At 24.0% G+C, this 13,326-nt stretch overlaps 1 protein-coding gene and 1 non-coding gene across 3 annotated transcripts; both read left to right on the top strand.

The window, feature by feature from the left end:
• Positions 1–491: 491 nt before the first annotated feature.
• On the top strand, positions 492–563 carry Trnaq-uug (transfer RNA glutamine (anticodon UUG)). The gene has a single exon. It is a non-coding gene; the product is annotated as a tRNA-Gln (tRNA).
• A 3,687-nt stretch (positions 564–4,250) lies between these two features.
• On the top strand, positions 4,251–11,472 carry LOC129608584 (protein TRC8 homolog). 2 transcript variants are annotated; one of them, XM_055520201.1, is made up of 8 exons: positions 4,251–4,860; positions 7,700–7,908; positions 7,991–8,352; positions 8,436–8,973; positions 9,045–9,219; positions 10,136–10,332; positions 10,394–10,588; positions 10,658–11,472. In XM_055520201.1, the coding sequence occupies exons 1-8, from the start codon at positions 4,512–4,514 to the stop codon at positions 10,916–10,918; spliced, it is 2,286 nt and encodes a 761-aa protein (XP_055376176.1). In that variant the 5' UTR covers positions 4,251–4,511; the 3' UTR covers positions 10,919–11,472. The 2 variants fall into 2 exon arrangements, with proteins under 2 accessions (XP_055376176.1, XP_055376185.1); XM_055520210.1 differs by having other exon boundaries at positions 4,252–4,860; positions 10,151–10,332; positions 10,658–11,470.
• The last annotated feature ends 1,854 nt before the right edge of the window (positions 11,473–13,326 follow it).

Raw genomic sequence — 13,326 nt, 5'->3', positions numbered from 1 at the left:
AATTAACAAACGAAGAACATGTTTTTAATTTTTAATTATAAGAGTTAAAGAAAATCGAATAATTTAGATCTTTTTCGGGTAATTTTACATTTTCTATTTGGTTACCTTATTTGTCATGAATATTAAATTTCTAATTTTATTGTACATACATGCATACATACATAATATTATAATTTTTAAAAAAAATTGAGATGAAGAACAAATCACAATATGTATTTAAGACCTACATATATTTTCATACATATATATGTACATAATGTGAAAGTTTATATTTATGCAATATTATTATGCAAATATAAAATTTAAGAGTAAAAAAAATAATAAAATAAAATTGAAGAAATAAAAGATGAACAGCTATATAATATTCACGCTAGCTATAGATTAGACAAAAAAATAAAATTTCTAAAATATTATTTAGCTATTTTTAAAAATAACAGACTTGATTTTATAATAATATTATATTTGATTCATGACATATGTAAAAAATATGGGGTTCTATGGTGTAATGGTTAGCACTCTGGACTTTGAATCCAGCGATCCGAGTTCAAATCTCGGTAGAACCTTTCAAAGCTTTATTATTTTACTACTAAGTTCTTTTAAAAAATATATGTATTTTTTAAAATTTTATTGTGCAAAACAATTTGCTCTATGACTTTTTTAAAAAGTGCTATAAAATTTAATTAAATAAGTTTTAATTTAATTTTCATATAATTACATATAAACATATTTAGTAACATTATAAACTTCATGCATTTCAAACTTTTATTCCTAAATTTTCGTTCGGTTTTTTCCATCTTAATCCCTCATAGTCAAAATATGAAAAATTTTTTTTATTCGGATTTGGAACGCATTACGGAAAAAATGTGTAATATTAACTTAGTATGAAAATAAAACTAATCTATAATTTAAGCTTATTTGATTTTCGAAAATTTGATCAACACCAACATTTCGTCGACTAAGACGTTTTTCATTTTATGACCAGAATTTTGTTTCACAAGAGAAAGAGTAAACAATTTGAATAATAGAGACATACCTTTCTAAAGGAATATACGATATACAATGTATAAGTAGATTCCTGTATGCATAACATTATTATAATTATAATTCTGTTATTATAATAGGCAACGTTATTATTTATAATTGACTTATTTAAAGCAATATAAAAAAGGCTATATGAACTTATCTAATGAAAGCAATAATATATTATTACAATAACTTAAATACAAGTAATTTGGTTTGAAATTTTGTATGAACTTACGTTTGAAAGTACTTAGGTATTTTCATTTGAAAATGTTATACATACATATGTAAGTGCATTTTAAAATAAAATATGAGCAAAGGCGTTTTCCTTCACTTTAATTAATTATATATTATGCATGAATGTACTAAATCTAAATATGTACGTGTGAGTGTAGATATTTACGTACATATTTACGCTTCCTTACGTTATCAATAGCCCATTCACATAAAGATTTTTAACTTTATAAACATACATAATGCATACATATATGTATGTGTTATAATGACAAAAAATTCTATACAATAGCGTTTGAAATTTATTTTTATAAAATTAAATGTACATATGTACGTACATATTATAATATACATATATGTATGTTTTCCAAATTTCATTTAATTAACACAAAATTTATTAAAAACGATAGTTGAAAAGAAAAATTAAAGTAAAATTAAATTCTATTAATTCTGATACAATTATTATAAATTTCGGATTTAACTTTTATGTATTAAATATCACAATATAATACATACCTACACATCTATATATGTACATACACACTTGCCTCCTTCGTGCTGTCGTTTTTCAATCAGGGTACCACAAACGTGTAAAATACGCACATGGTAGTTTATTATAAGTACATCAAACCATATTGGCAAAGCGTTATTGTACAACTGTGGCTAAAAGAATTATGTAAACGATAGGCAAGTAATTGAATAATAAAATAATGTACTCATTGTTGGCTCTTTTAAATTTATAAAAAAAGATTACTACGATAGCACCTTTATAAGATAATTGATAGATCAATTGACAATTGTACCATTAACAGAATATCACCATTCTGTACTATATTCGCTTGTAATTTAAATCCAAGATCATTTTTTAACACTGATGACTTATAAATAATACAGAAAATATTACAATAAAAATAATTATTATAGGATCATTTAAAAATTATATTTTTTTACGTTATACGTTCATAAATGTATCTGTGGTCCGAAGGCATAAAATCTTAAGTTGAAAAACGGAAGTTAAAATATTTTATAGAAAAAAAATTATTTACACATATGTACATTAAGTTTGTCCGAAAAAACTTGAAAAAACTTTAAAAAGAGAAACAATGACAAAAGAAAAAAAAACTTATCGCAAAAAGAAAAAACCTTGAAAATACTTTTAAAAACTTTATATGTGATAAACGTCAAATTTCAAAGTATTTATCAAATACAAATAAATATTTTTTGGTTATACCAAAAACCGAAAATTTTGATTTTGGATTATAAAAGTGTGAAATTTAGAGAAAACCATTCGTGAACCCATTTTGGTTATTTTATTTTTAATTGAAAAGTTTTGAAAAAAAAAGGAATTGTTGATGAAAAAATTTTTTCAAAAATAAAACATTCTGACATAATCAAAAAAAACATATGTTTCGACAGCTGTAAGATTTTAAGTTTTTAAAACACTAAATTTTACAAAACTTGAAGAAGCTTTAAGCATTGAGAAAATGAGAATGTGATAATTTTCCCTCATTTTTGTTCAAAAAGTATTATCCCAGACGCTTTGCATACAAATATTTTATAAAGTTTTTAAGTTTTTAAAAACATTCTTATCCCAGGAAGACTATTATTATATAAAAGCATATTTCTTCTTCAAAAACGGAGAGATCTTGCTTCAAACATTTTCGGGAAAGGATCGAGAAATTTGAAAGGCGTTATAAATTTCTAGCGTAAATCAAATTCTAAATACCATAATTAAACTAAATTATTCATAAATTCGAGCTATATACATACATACATATGTATATCCATTTGTTAATTATGACCAAGGTTGTATACGCGAGAGCATTGCAGAACTATGTATGATACGGGAGACGATTTTTTTGACATCATCTGTTTCCATGTTTGTTTGCAAATATTGTTCTGGATTAATAACGGAAACAGTCAGCCTTTGCTGGTTTTACAATTGTATAGCAATAGTATCTTCGTTCATTTAGATGCGTACATATAACAAAATATCATGTGATATGTAAAATACCTTTTTTATAACCTAAATATTAATACATATAAAAATTTTTTGAAACTTTATATTTGGAAGCGATATACGCAATTGTGATGTACAAAAAATTCAAAAATCTACAGAAAAAATCTAACGTATGGTATACATATACCTGGAATATGTTAAAATTAAAGAATCGTTAAATTTAATAATTAAAACATAAATACATACATTCGAGAAGTATGTTATAAAAAGTGATTACTGACAACAAATGTCACATAATCAAATCAAGTTTGATTTGTAAACACCAATTCGATTAGTTGTACGATTTAATTTTCCAATTTGACTTCATATCTCAGCATTTCCTTTTTTAAATTCATAAATGAAAACAAACCTTAATAGCTTTGTTAACTGTGCTAATATGACGGCTTGTGTATCAATTCTTGACATGCATTTGATTCCTTCATTCAAAAGTCGTTGTGTAAATACAGATAATAATCGAATTAATATATGTACATAAAGCAAGTCACTATTTTACATATTTATTTGCAATTTACGCATTAATAATGTAACAAATTACGTGTATTAAACATACTAATTTACATTAATGTTAAGTAATATAAATTTTTTAAATTTTTGTACAGTAGGAAAATGTAAATGTATATAGGAACTATGGTGCTGCTTTAAATTTTCACAAATTACTGCACACTTAAAATAGCATATCATATTTTAAAAAGAAAAACTTTTAAACATTCAAACCAAAAAAATAAATTGAATTATAACATTAAATTTCTAAGTTGGTTTAAAACTTGGATAAATTAACCAATTTTAATTCTATTAGCGTTGACGCATTGCCAATTTTCTTTGACTTTTCTCTGAATATATCAAATTTGACAGTAATGGTGGCGCACAATGAAGTATATTGAAAACGTCATTTTAACATCTTGACATTTTAAGTTTAGAAGTACTAAGTAATAGTAAAAAAATTTTCTCATTCGAAAATTAAAAGAAAAAAATTTTCGAATGTGTGTGTTAGTTGAAGGTCTTCATATTGTAAAAATTATAGAAAAATATCTAGTTTTTTCCAAAAATTCAAAATTGCTCTTTCACTTCTAAGTTTTTGACAAAGTTATGGATAAATAAGTACATAAAAAGAAATTAAATAAAAGTTTTCAATCTTTGAAATTTTTTTTTATACTTTTTTTTCTCGATACTAAAAATAAAACAATAATATAAATAAATATAAAAAAAACGCATAAAAAAGAAAAAGCATATTGCAAAAATGTCTGTTCGAACTAAAGTATTAGGATTAGTTGATGTTATTATGAGAGTTCCGCCCCTCTTAGTTATTGATGAAATACTTAAAATAAGTATGGGGCTCCCACTTGGCACCACCAGTACATCATCTTCTACAACGTCTGAATCATCAGCACTGGATAAACATACATCAATAGATATAGGATTAAATTCAAATATAACAGATCTATATAATGGAAGTAATGAAGATATTGCAAATATTACAAGTAAAGTTGTGACATCACCTAGGAACCTTATGGATGCATTAACATATGATCCTGAATTTTATTTTTATGTATCATTAACAACAGCAAAATTTTTAGTATGTTTATTTGGTAAGTTTTTTTCATATTATTTGTTAAAATATTCTACAATTGTTCTTAATAAGTTAAGCATCCCCCAAATTCTTGGCTTGAGGATATAGAACCCTATTTCTGTATAAACTAGGCACTACATATAATAAATTTTAAAATTTTATCAAGTAAAGTGCGTATTCACTATTTGTACAGTCCAGATGCATATATAACTTCATAACTGTTTATTATTTGATAATGTTAATACTTATATAGCGTGTGCTTAAAATGGTTCTTATTCATTTACATTATATGCATATATAGACTTCTTTATATTAATAAAAGTACATTATACCAATCTGTTTAAAATTGTTTTCATAAAATGTACATACGTACGTACATGTATAAAATAAAATCTGAAATTAGAAATACAACTTGCAAAAAACTTAAAAAATCCTTGAAATATTTTACAAATGAATTACCTTTGAAAAGTTAAAGAAAATTTATTTTGTATTATTAATTATGAAACTAAATAAGAAGTAGTAATTCTAGATATTACGTATAGATGTGTTTTATACAATATATACATAGGTACTAGCAATATACATATATGTATATACGTAATTAAACATACAAACGTATGTATTTTTGAGGTAATAAACAAAAAATGTACCCGATAACTAAAATTTTACATTTTTATTATAAATTTCATATGGAACAAAATTTTACCGATTATGTCCACAATTACAGTTTTGTAATAAAATTCACTAAATATTTTAATTAGTAGTTAAAATTTTATCGATATTGAATTTATTATTCAATGATGAATCAATATACTTACCTACATTCATACACATAAATAATAACTAACTTTCTGTAAAGTCAATTTTAAATATATTGGATTACTTGGAGAATAACGTAAATAACGTGTGCATATATTTTAATTTTACATTTAATTAAAAGCTTTTAGTGTTATGAATACTAATGCAGGTAAACACAAGTGTTAATAAAAATGAGTTCTTATTGCTTCAAATTATACAAGTGATATTAGATAGTAATATTAATTACAGTTGATAAGTCAATATCATGATTAAAAATATTTCAATAAAAAGTAGAGAAAAAGTTTTTGTGTGAATCATTTTCTTTAAAGAGGATTTACACGATTATCGTTTTTAAGTTTAAGAACGAAAATAAAAAAAAGAAAAAACGTCTGATTTGACACGCAAATTAATTCAATTTTTACGAATAGATATGTACGAAATAAAGTGGTTAGTATTGTCAGGTAGTTCTTTTATTTTGTTGCAAAATATAAACAAAACAGTTTAGGTACTTACATATTACGTAGGTAGGTAGGTACCGAACTCATTAGTACCTACACAAATGAATTTCAATTGCTATCAATTGAGTAATACGGGCTTTTTGTATCTCTTGTCTACAAAATTTGATCTTTGATCATATAAAATGACATTAAATTCTACAGAATTCAAAATTTAATTCAAAATTTTATCCACTACTTAAAATGTATCTAATCAAATCAGTGTCTCTTCTTTTCACTTGCTTATAAAATAAGGTGAATAACCCTTCCGAAATATATGTTGATACTTTAAAATAAATTGATCTCAATTTATGGTATAGGAAGATGGCTATGAAAGTATTAATTATCTACTGCTAAAGTGTAGGTACTTTGTATTTAATAGATTTAAACAAGTAGCTAGTATCTTCTTAAATGAATATATCATAAATTTTAAAATAAAAGTAGGTTTTTTTATTACATTATAGTGCTTCACTAAGAGTTAAAAAAAAAAAAAACAGAAAAAAAAAACATGATTTTATTTGAAAAGAGGTCACTCAACCTCAGTGACCAGGTTTTCCTTTAGTCTGTGTATAACTAAATAGTGTTTTATTTATTCGTTTTAATAAAATACTTTAATAAAAATTTTCATATTAAAATTTTACTAAATAAGCATTTTAGTTTTTAAATAATTTTTGCAGTGATTGTAAAATTAAAGGTTAAGAAAATGATAAAATTCTGTTAAGGTACCTTAATGTAAAAAATTTGTTTATTTTTGTTTCTTTGCAATGAATCTGCACGATGTTATTCAAGATTTTTTTGTTAAAAATATTTCAATTTTTTAATTTTATTTACAGTATATTTAAAAGCATTTTGTTGAAATTTTGCAAATTAATAAAAAGTAATAAAAAGTTTTTGGAAAAGATTGAACTTTAATAAAATAAAGTAAAAAAGCAAGATTATAGCGAGATGTTGCATTTTTATAATTTTTGGGTAAATATGCACAAAAACGATGAGTGTAAGGAACTCAAAATCATCTTCAATTTTTAAAAAATTCTTTATTTTAATTTTTGTTCATCTTTTGAAATAAAACTTTATTTTAAGTCTATTTTTCTTTTTATGTTCGAATGAGGGAAAATTAAGAAAGATGCCTAATTTGAAAAGCACGAGATTTTTTAAAACAGTTTACTTGTATCCGAATAACAGAACCCAATTAATTATCTTGAGAATGAATGGAAAAAACGTACAAAAACTGTATAGAAAGTGAATGATTCTCTATTTTAAAAAGATTTTGAGCATATAATAGATAAAATGATTTACTATTGTGATATGAGTTTAAAATATTTTAATGAAAAATGAACGCGCCAGAAAATTCTACATTATCCAAATTTTAAAGTATTGTATCAGAATTTTTAAATAAATCCTCATTAATTCTTATAATTTCAATAATTTTTTTTAGATCTAGAATTTCTTTGTATTAAAATTAATCTACTTAACTTTGTAATGTCCTTAAAATTTTTATTTAAGGACATTACAAAATTCTTATTAAAGCTTTGATTTCTTATTAATTGGCACTTATTATATTTCCAGGAATTTTTAGCGCAGCATGTATATTTATGTTATGGACACGCCATCTTGTAATAGTTTACATGTTCATAATATCAGTTGGATTAATATTTCTTTCATATTGGAGTAATGTGTCTGCTCTTGGATTGATTGAAAATGGGCCTTGCATATTGGAAGACATTTTATCTCTTAATATGAACAGACTTTTAGATCCTGGAGGTGTTGCATTTGCTGTAATTATATCCATATATACATACCTATATTTTTATATTAATTAACCAATAAATCTTATTTATAATTGATTTATAATTTCAGATTTTGCCACATTTGTTGGCACAGTGGTTCATGGGAATGTTATTTGCCTATTTACATTTAGGTCCACGTCATAATTATATTCAAAAAATATTACCATTTTGTTTCCTAATGCCTTTATTATTAGCAATGCTGCCTATACCACGATCAATGTTAAAAGACACACCAGCTTTTGCAGCTGTAATTCCATTTATACTAACTAAAATATCACTTTGGAGTAGTTCATTTGATGTTGGTATTACTGTGTACAATGGATATCAATATGCAAAAAACTTTGCAACAAATTTTGGCCTTTCGGCATTAGTAGAGGCGGAATGGTTGCGTTTAAATGTGCCAAGTGTTTTAAGAGCATTTTGGACAATAAGGTAACTGCTTAAAAGATTAATATAAATGTTGAAAACTTATTAGTGTTTCTTATTTTTTTATTTATAAAAATAATTTTTTTCAGGCTTGGCCATCAATTATTTTCTATGATAATAAATTCTGAAGCACATTTAAGTTTTCTCTTAACCGTACAAAATTTATTAGTGAGTGGATGTGAGACTTTAACTGCTGTTTTAGGAATGACTAGCATAATATCAATGATATGCCATTACATAGGAAAATTATTTCAATTTTTCTTATTGTCAGAAGATTTAGATGAAGACCGTTCACTTGGAACAATCTCTGCAATTTTGTTTTACATATTAGCTCTTCAAACTGGTTTAACTTCTTTAAGTCCTGATAAACGTTTTATACGTTTATGTAGAAATTTATGTTTATTAGTAACAGCATTATTACATTTTTTGCACAATATAGTTTCACCAATTTTAATGTCATTGAGTGCTGCTAGAAATCCATCCAGAAAACGTCACGCTCGAGCATTAATTGTGTGTGCTTTTCTATTAATAGCGCCAATGTGCCTTTTAACTGTTTTGTGGTCAAGGCACCCTCCATCAACATGGCTGTTAGCTGTTACTGCATTTTCGATCGAAGTGATAGTAAAAGTAAAATTTTTTCAATCAATTTTATTTCGACAACTCTTAAACAATTTTATTTTGCAATTTAATTTTTTCAGGTACTTGTAAGTTTGGCAACATATACATTATTTTTATTGGACGCACGGCGTCAAACTTTTTGGGAAAAACTAGACGATTATGTTTACTATATTCGTGCATTTGGAAACTCAGTAGAATTTTGTTTTGGAATATTTTTGTTTTTTAACGGTGCATGGATCTTAATTTTCGAATCAGGTGAGTATTTCTTTAATGTTAAAAGAATTTTTAAACCAAAATATTGTTATCAGTTAAGTGAATATTATTTTTATTTATTAATGTTGTAATATTTTTATTTAAGGTAGATTTAAATCATTTTTCATTTCATTCGTAAAAATGTTGATAAAAGTTTATAATTTTCTAATTAGGCCTTAGTTATGTATTCTTTTTAAACGAAGTTATGTATGTGGGTTCTTTTAATTTTTTCATTTTTTTTTTTAGTTGAAAGTCATCAAAAATTAATTGCGAATTTATTGTTGACAAAAAAAAATAGAATTTCAATAAAAATTAGTATAGTTTTAATGAATTTAGAATAAAACTTCAAATTTCCTTGAAAATTCTACTGCGAATTTTAAATAAAAAGTTACAGTTTTTATTGAAATTCTTTAATAGATGTAGACAATTTTTATTTAAAAATGTGTGCATGATTTCAGTGTATGAGACAATGTTTTGTAAATTTGGTGCAATGTAAAAATAAATGAGTAAAAATAAAAAAATATAAACTTTTTTAAACAAGCTTTCCACTTGAGAAAGACACATAGATTTATTTTAACATTTATGAAAATCTTGTCAATTCATATGTTCCCACATATTAAGTATTTTTATTTTATAGACTCTTTAAATAAACACAAACAGAAATGCTCAATGGTGCTTTTCATGATTTTCAATTTATATAGAAAATCATAAATTTCTGGAAGATATTTTGGAATTCTTATGTTTGGTATTTCTTCATATTCATTCCATTGAAATATTTTTTAATATAGTTGCTTTATACCATGTTTATTTTGCGCCATAATATCGTACTTACTTTTTATTTTGAATCTACCTATCTATTTCTGTGTGCATGTATTTTTTATTTTGGTTGATTTTTGGTACGTATGATATAACTTGATAGCTCGAAATGTCGCAGGCGGTGCTATACGGGCGATTATGATGTGTATACATGCATATTTCAACATATGGTGCGAAGCACGTGCTGGATGGACTGTATTTATGAAAAGACGAACAGCTGTGCATAAAATTTCATCATTACCAGAAGCAACACCAGCACAACTAAGATCATTTGATGATGTTTGCGCAATATGTTATCAGGTATAAAATTAGGAAAATGATTAAATACAAAGGTTAATATAAAATTATATTTCCTTCTTAGGAAATGGCGTCAGCAAAAATAACTAGATGTAAACACTTTTTCCATGGAGTGTGTTTGAGAAAATGGCTTTATGTACAAGATCGTTGTCCATTATGCCATGAAATAATGATGTACACAGAGAAACCGAAAGCTGAAGATGAAAACGGTGATAATGTTGATAATGCTGAAGAACTTCAACAAATTGAAGAACCGATGGTGTGTAGACTTAAATAAAACCATTAAATTTCTCTGTAAATATTTGCAGTAATTTTTTTTCCGCCGTAGGCTTTTGATTCCCCAATCGTTCTACCTCAAACTGAAAATTCTTCTACAATTGAACGTAGAGATAGTAATACAAATACTGGTTCAATAGGTGGACCCAGCACATCATCTGTAGTACTTTCAAACTTACAGCTTGATTTAGAACAAATAAATAATCAAAATTCTCTCAATAATAAAGTACTTAGTAGTATACAATCTTCAACAACGCAGTCACAGTTACAGCAACAGCATTATTTATCGCATATTGATAACGAAGTTGAATAACTTAATTTTAAACTTATTATATAAAAATATTAAATTAAAAACTAGCTAAAATTCTACGCATAAGAAAATTTAAAAAGTAAAGTGTAAAGTAAAAGTCTTATAAATTCTCAAAATTTAATATAACTTTTAGGCAAATAATTGTTAAAAAATTTAGTTTCGAACAAAATTACAAAAAAAAAAAACAGTCTAAATCTTTGTGAAAATAAATTAAATATTTAATTTGTAATAAACTCCGAACGAGATATAAAAATAAATCATGAAAAATATAGAATGTATATATTATGTACCAATATGTATGTAAGTATATGTTATATTAAATCAAACAATTCAAAATTTGGTATTTTTGTAAAATAGATTTATTTCAACATAATGTTAAAATATAAAAATTAAATAACAATAAAAAAAATTAAAATGTCTACAATAGTTATTAAATTTTTATTTGTTTTGAAAACCTAGTTGAATCATTGAATTAATAGCAGCAACGAATTTTTACGGTAAGAATTCGTTGCTGATATTAATTACATAACTATCAAATTTTGTTTATTAATTTCTCATCATGTTATTAAAAATTGTTTTTTAATGTTCATTATTAACTTATTGAATGCTATATTGAAAAACCTTATTTTTCTTTTTAAAAGATGTTTTGATAATGTGAAAAACAATTTAATCAATAAATAATTCAAAATCAATTAATATCTAAAGGTATTAAAAAATGCTTCAAAATTTTAGCTGTGCGCTAATAATTTTTAACTAGTAAATATCAGATAATTTAATGATATTTCTAAATCACGTTTTTAGTCTCCAATTTTGATTATTCTAGTTTTCATTTCACCCTTGGGAACCGTTTTTTAACATTATTAGATAACAGTAACTTTAACATTCTTGTCATCTAGTAATGAAAATATTATAAGTCATTAAAAGTTAGTAAAGTCAAATATTAAAAATATAAATATACACTGTAAACTTGTAAATTTTTAAAACAAAAAAAACAACATTTATAAATGGGCGTGAAGAATTTGAAAGTTTTTCGGGTTTTTTAAAAATTTTTAAACACTAAGAATTTTTTTTTACAGATAAAATATGCCAAATGAAATCCTGCAAAAAAAAATATCTATATTTTTTATTTTGTTCTTTAATACACCCCTAAAACATGAACTACTTTAAAAGAAACGTCTAGGATATTAAAATTTTATGCATGAAAATAGTTTAGATTAATTTCAAAATTTTAAATTAGCTCTAACAAAAGTTAAATTTGTAAGCTGGATTTTAGAATATATAGTTATAATTTAAGTGTGATGTGTATCTTTGAATAGCAAAGTATTTCATATTATTATCAGCATTTTGTTGTACAGCTGTCAATACCACAATTACAGTCGTAGAACTTATAAACGTACTCCCATTTTATAATAAATCATATAAATTTTCTTACTTTGTTAACCAATTTTTTTTTTTTTAAATATTTTTTATGTATTTTGAATTTATAAGATTAAAAAATTATTTTTTTTATGTATAAAATAAGGTTAGAAATGCTATAGAAAGTGTAAATTATCCAATTTATTATCAAATCTATATAAATTTCATAAGTAACTATATACATACATATATTTAAAATCTAATTTGGAAATTGAAATTAAAATTTTTATTTGAAATCTTAATTTTTGGAACTCATAAATGACACTAAATGTATTATAAAATATTCAAATACGTTTATAGGAAGCGATTATTTTAAGATAAACAAGTTTTTGCTATCATTGCTATCATTATTTTACAATGGGCTAAAAATAAAATATTTTAAAACTAATGAAATTTATTTTAGTCAAATATTGTTCAATTATTCAATGTTTTCTTTCTAATGTAGATCCTTACTTTTGCGAATTACATTTTTGTTTTCAATACAGTTTAGTATATAAAATTAATTTGCATTCATCATAACATTTAAAATAAAATAAATAAATATTTTAATTGCAAAAGTGAAAGATGTCAATTTTTAAAACAAAAAAAAAATATAATTCTATATGAAATTATTCTATATGTAGGTTTTAAATAGCAATTTTAAGTAACTGGGGTTACAAGAGAACAAGAGTCTGTTCAAAAATTGCATTAACATTATATAAATAAGTAAATAAATGATTAAATAAAATAATTACCTATCAAGATATCATGGAAAAAATTACAATTTTTTTTTGTATATAAATTGGTGGAGATCTGATCTGATTTTAAAACTATACATGGGAAAGTATAAAGAAAAAAAAAGTTTTTAAAACAAATATCAGGTAAATCAAGTGTAGCAAATTATGTCCCTACTTTTTTTTTTTAATGTCTTAAGTTATCAAGTCTGATGATTTAATCAATAAAATAATTATGTATAATAATATATAAGTAATAAAAATATGATAAAATATGTACAT

Source organism: Condylostylus longicornis, unplaced genomic scaffold (assembly GCF_029603195.1).
Source record: "Condylostylus longicornis isolate FDR11 unplaced genomic scaffold, ASM2960319v2 ptg000004l, whole genome shotgun sequence".
Classification (NCBI taxonomy): Eukaryota; Metazoa; Arthropoda; class Insecta; order Diptera; family Dolichopodidae; genus Condylostylus; species Condylostylus longicornis.
The sequence above is the reverse complement of the archived record's forward strand: the minus strand, read 5'-3'. Positions and strand labels throughout refer to the sequence as shown.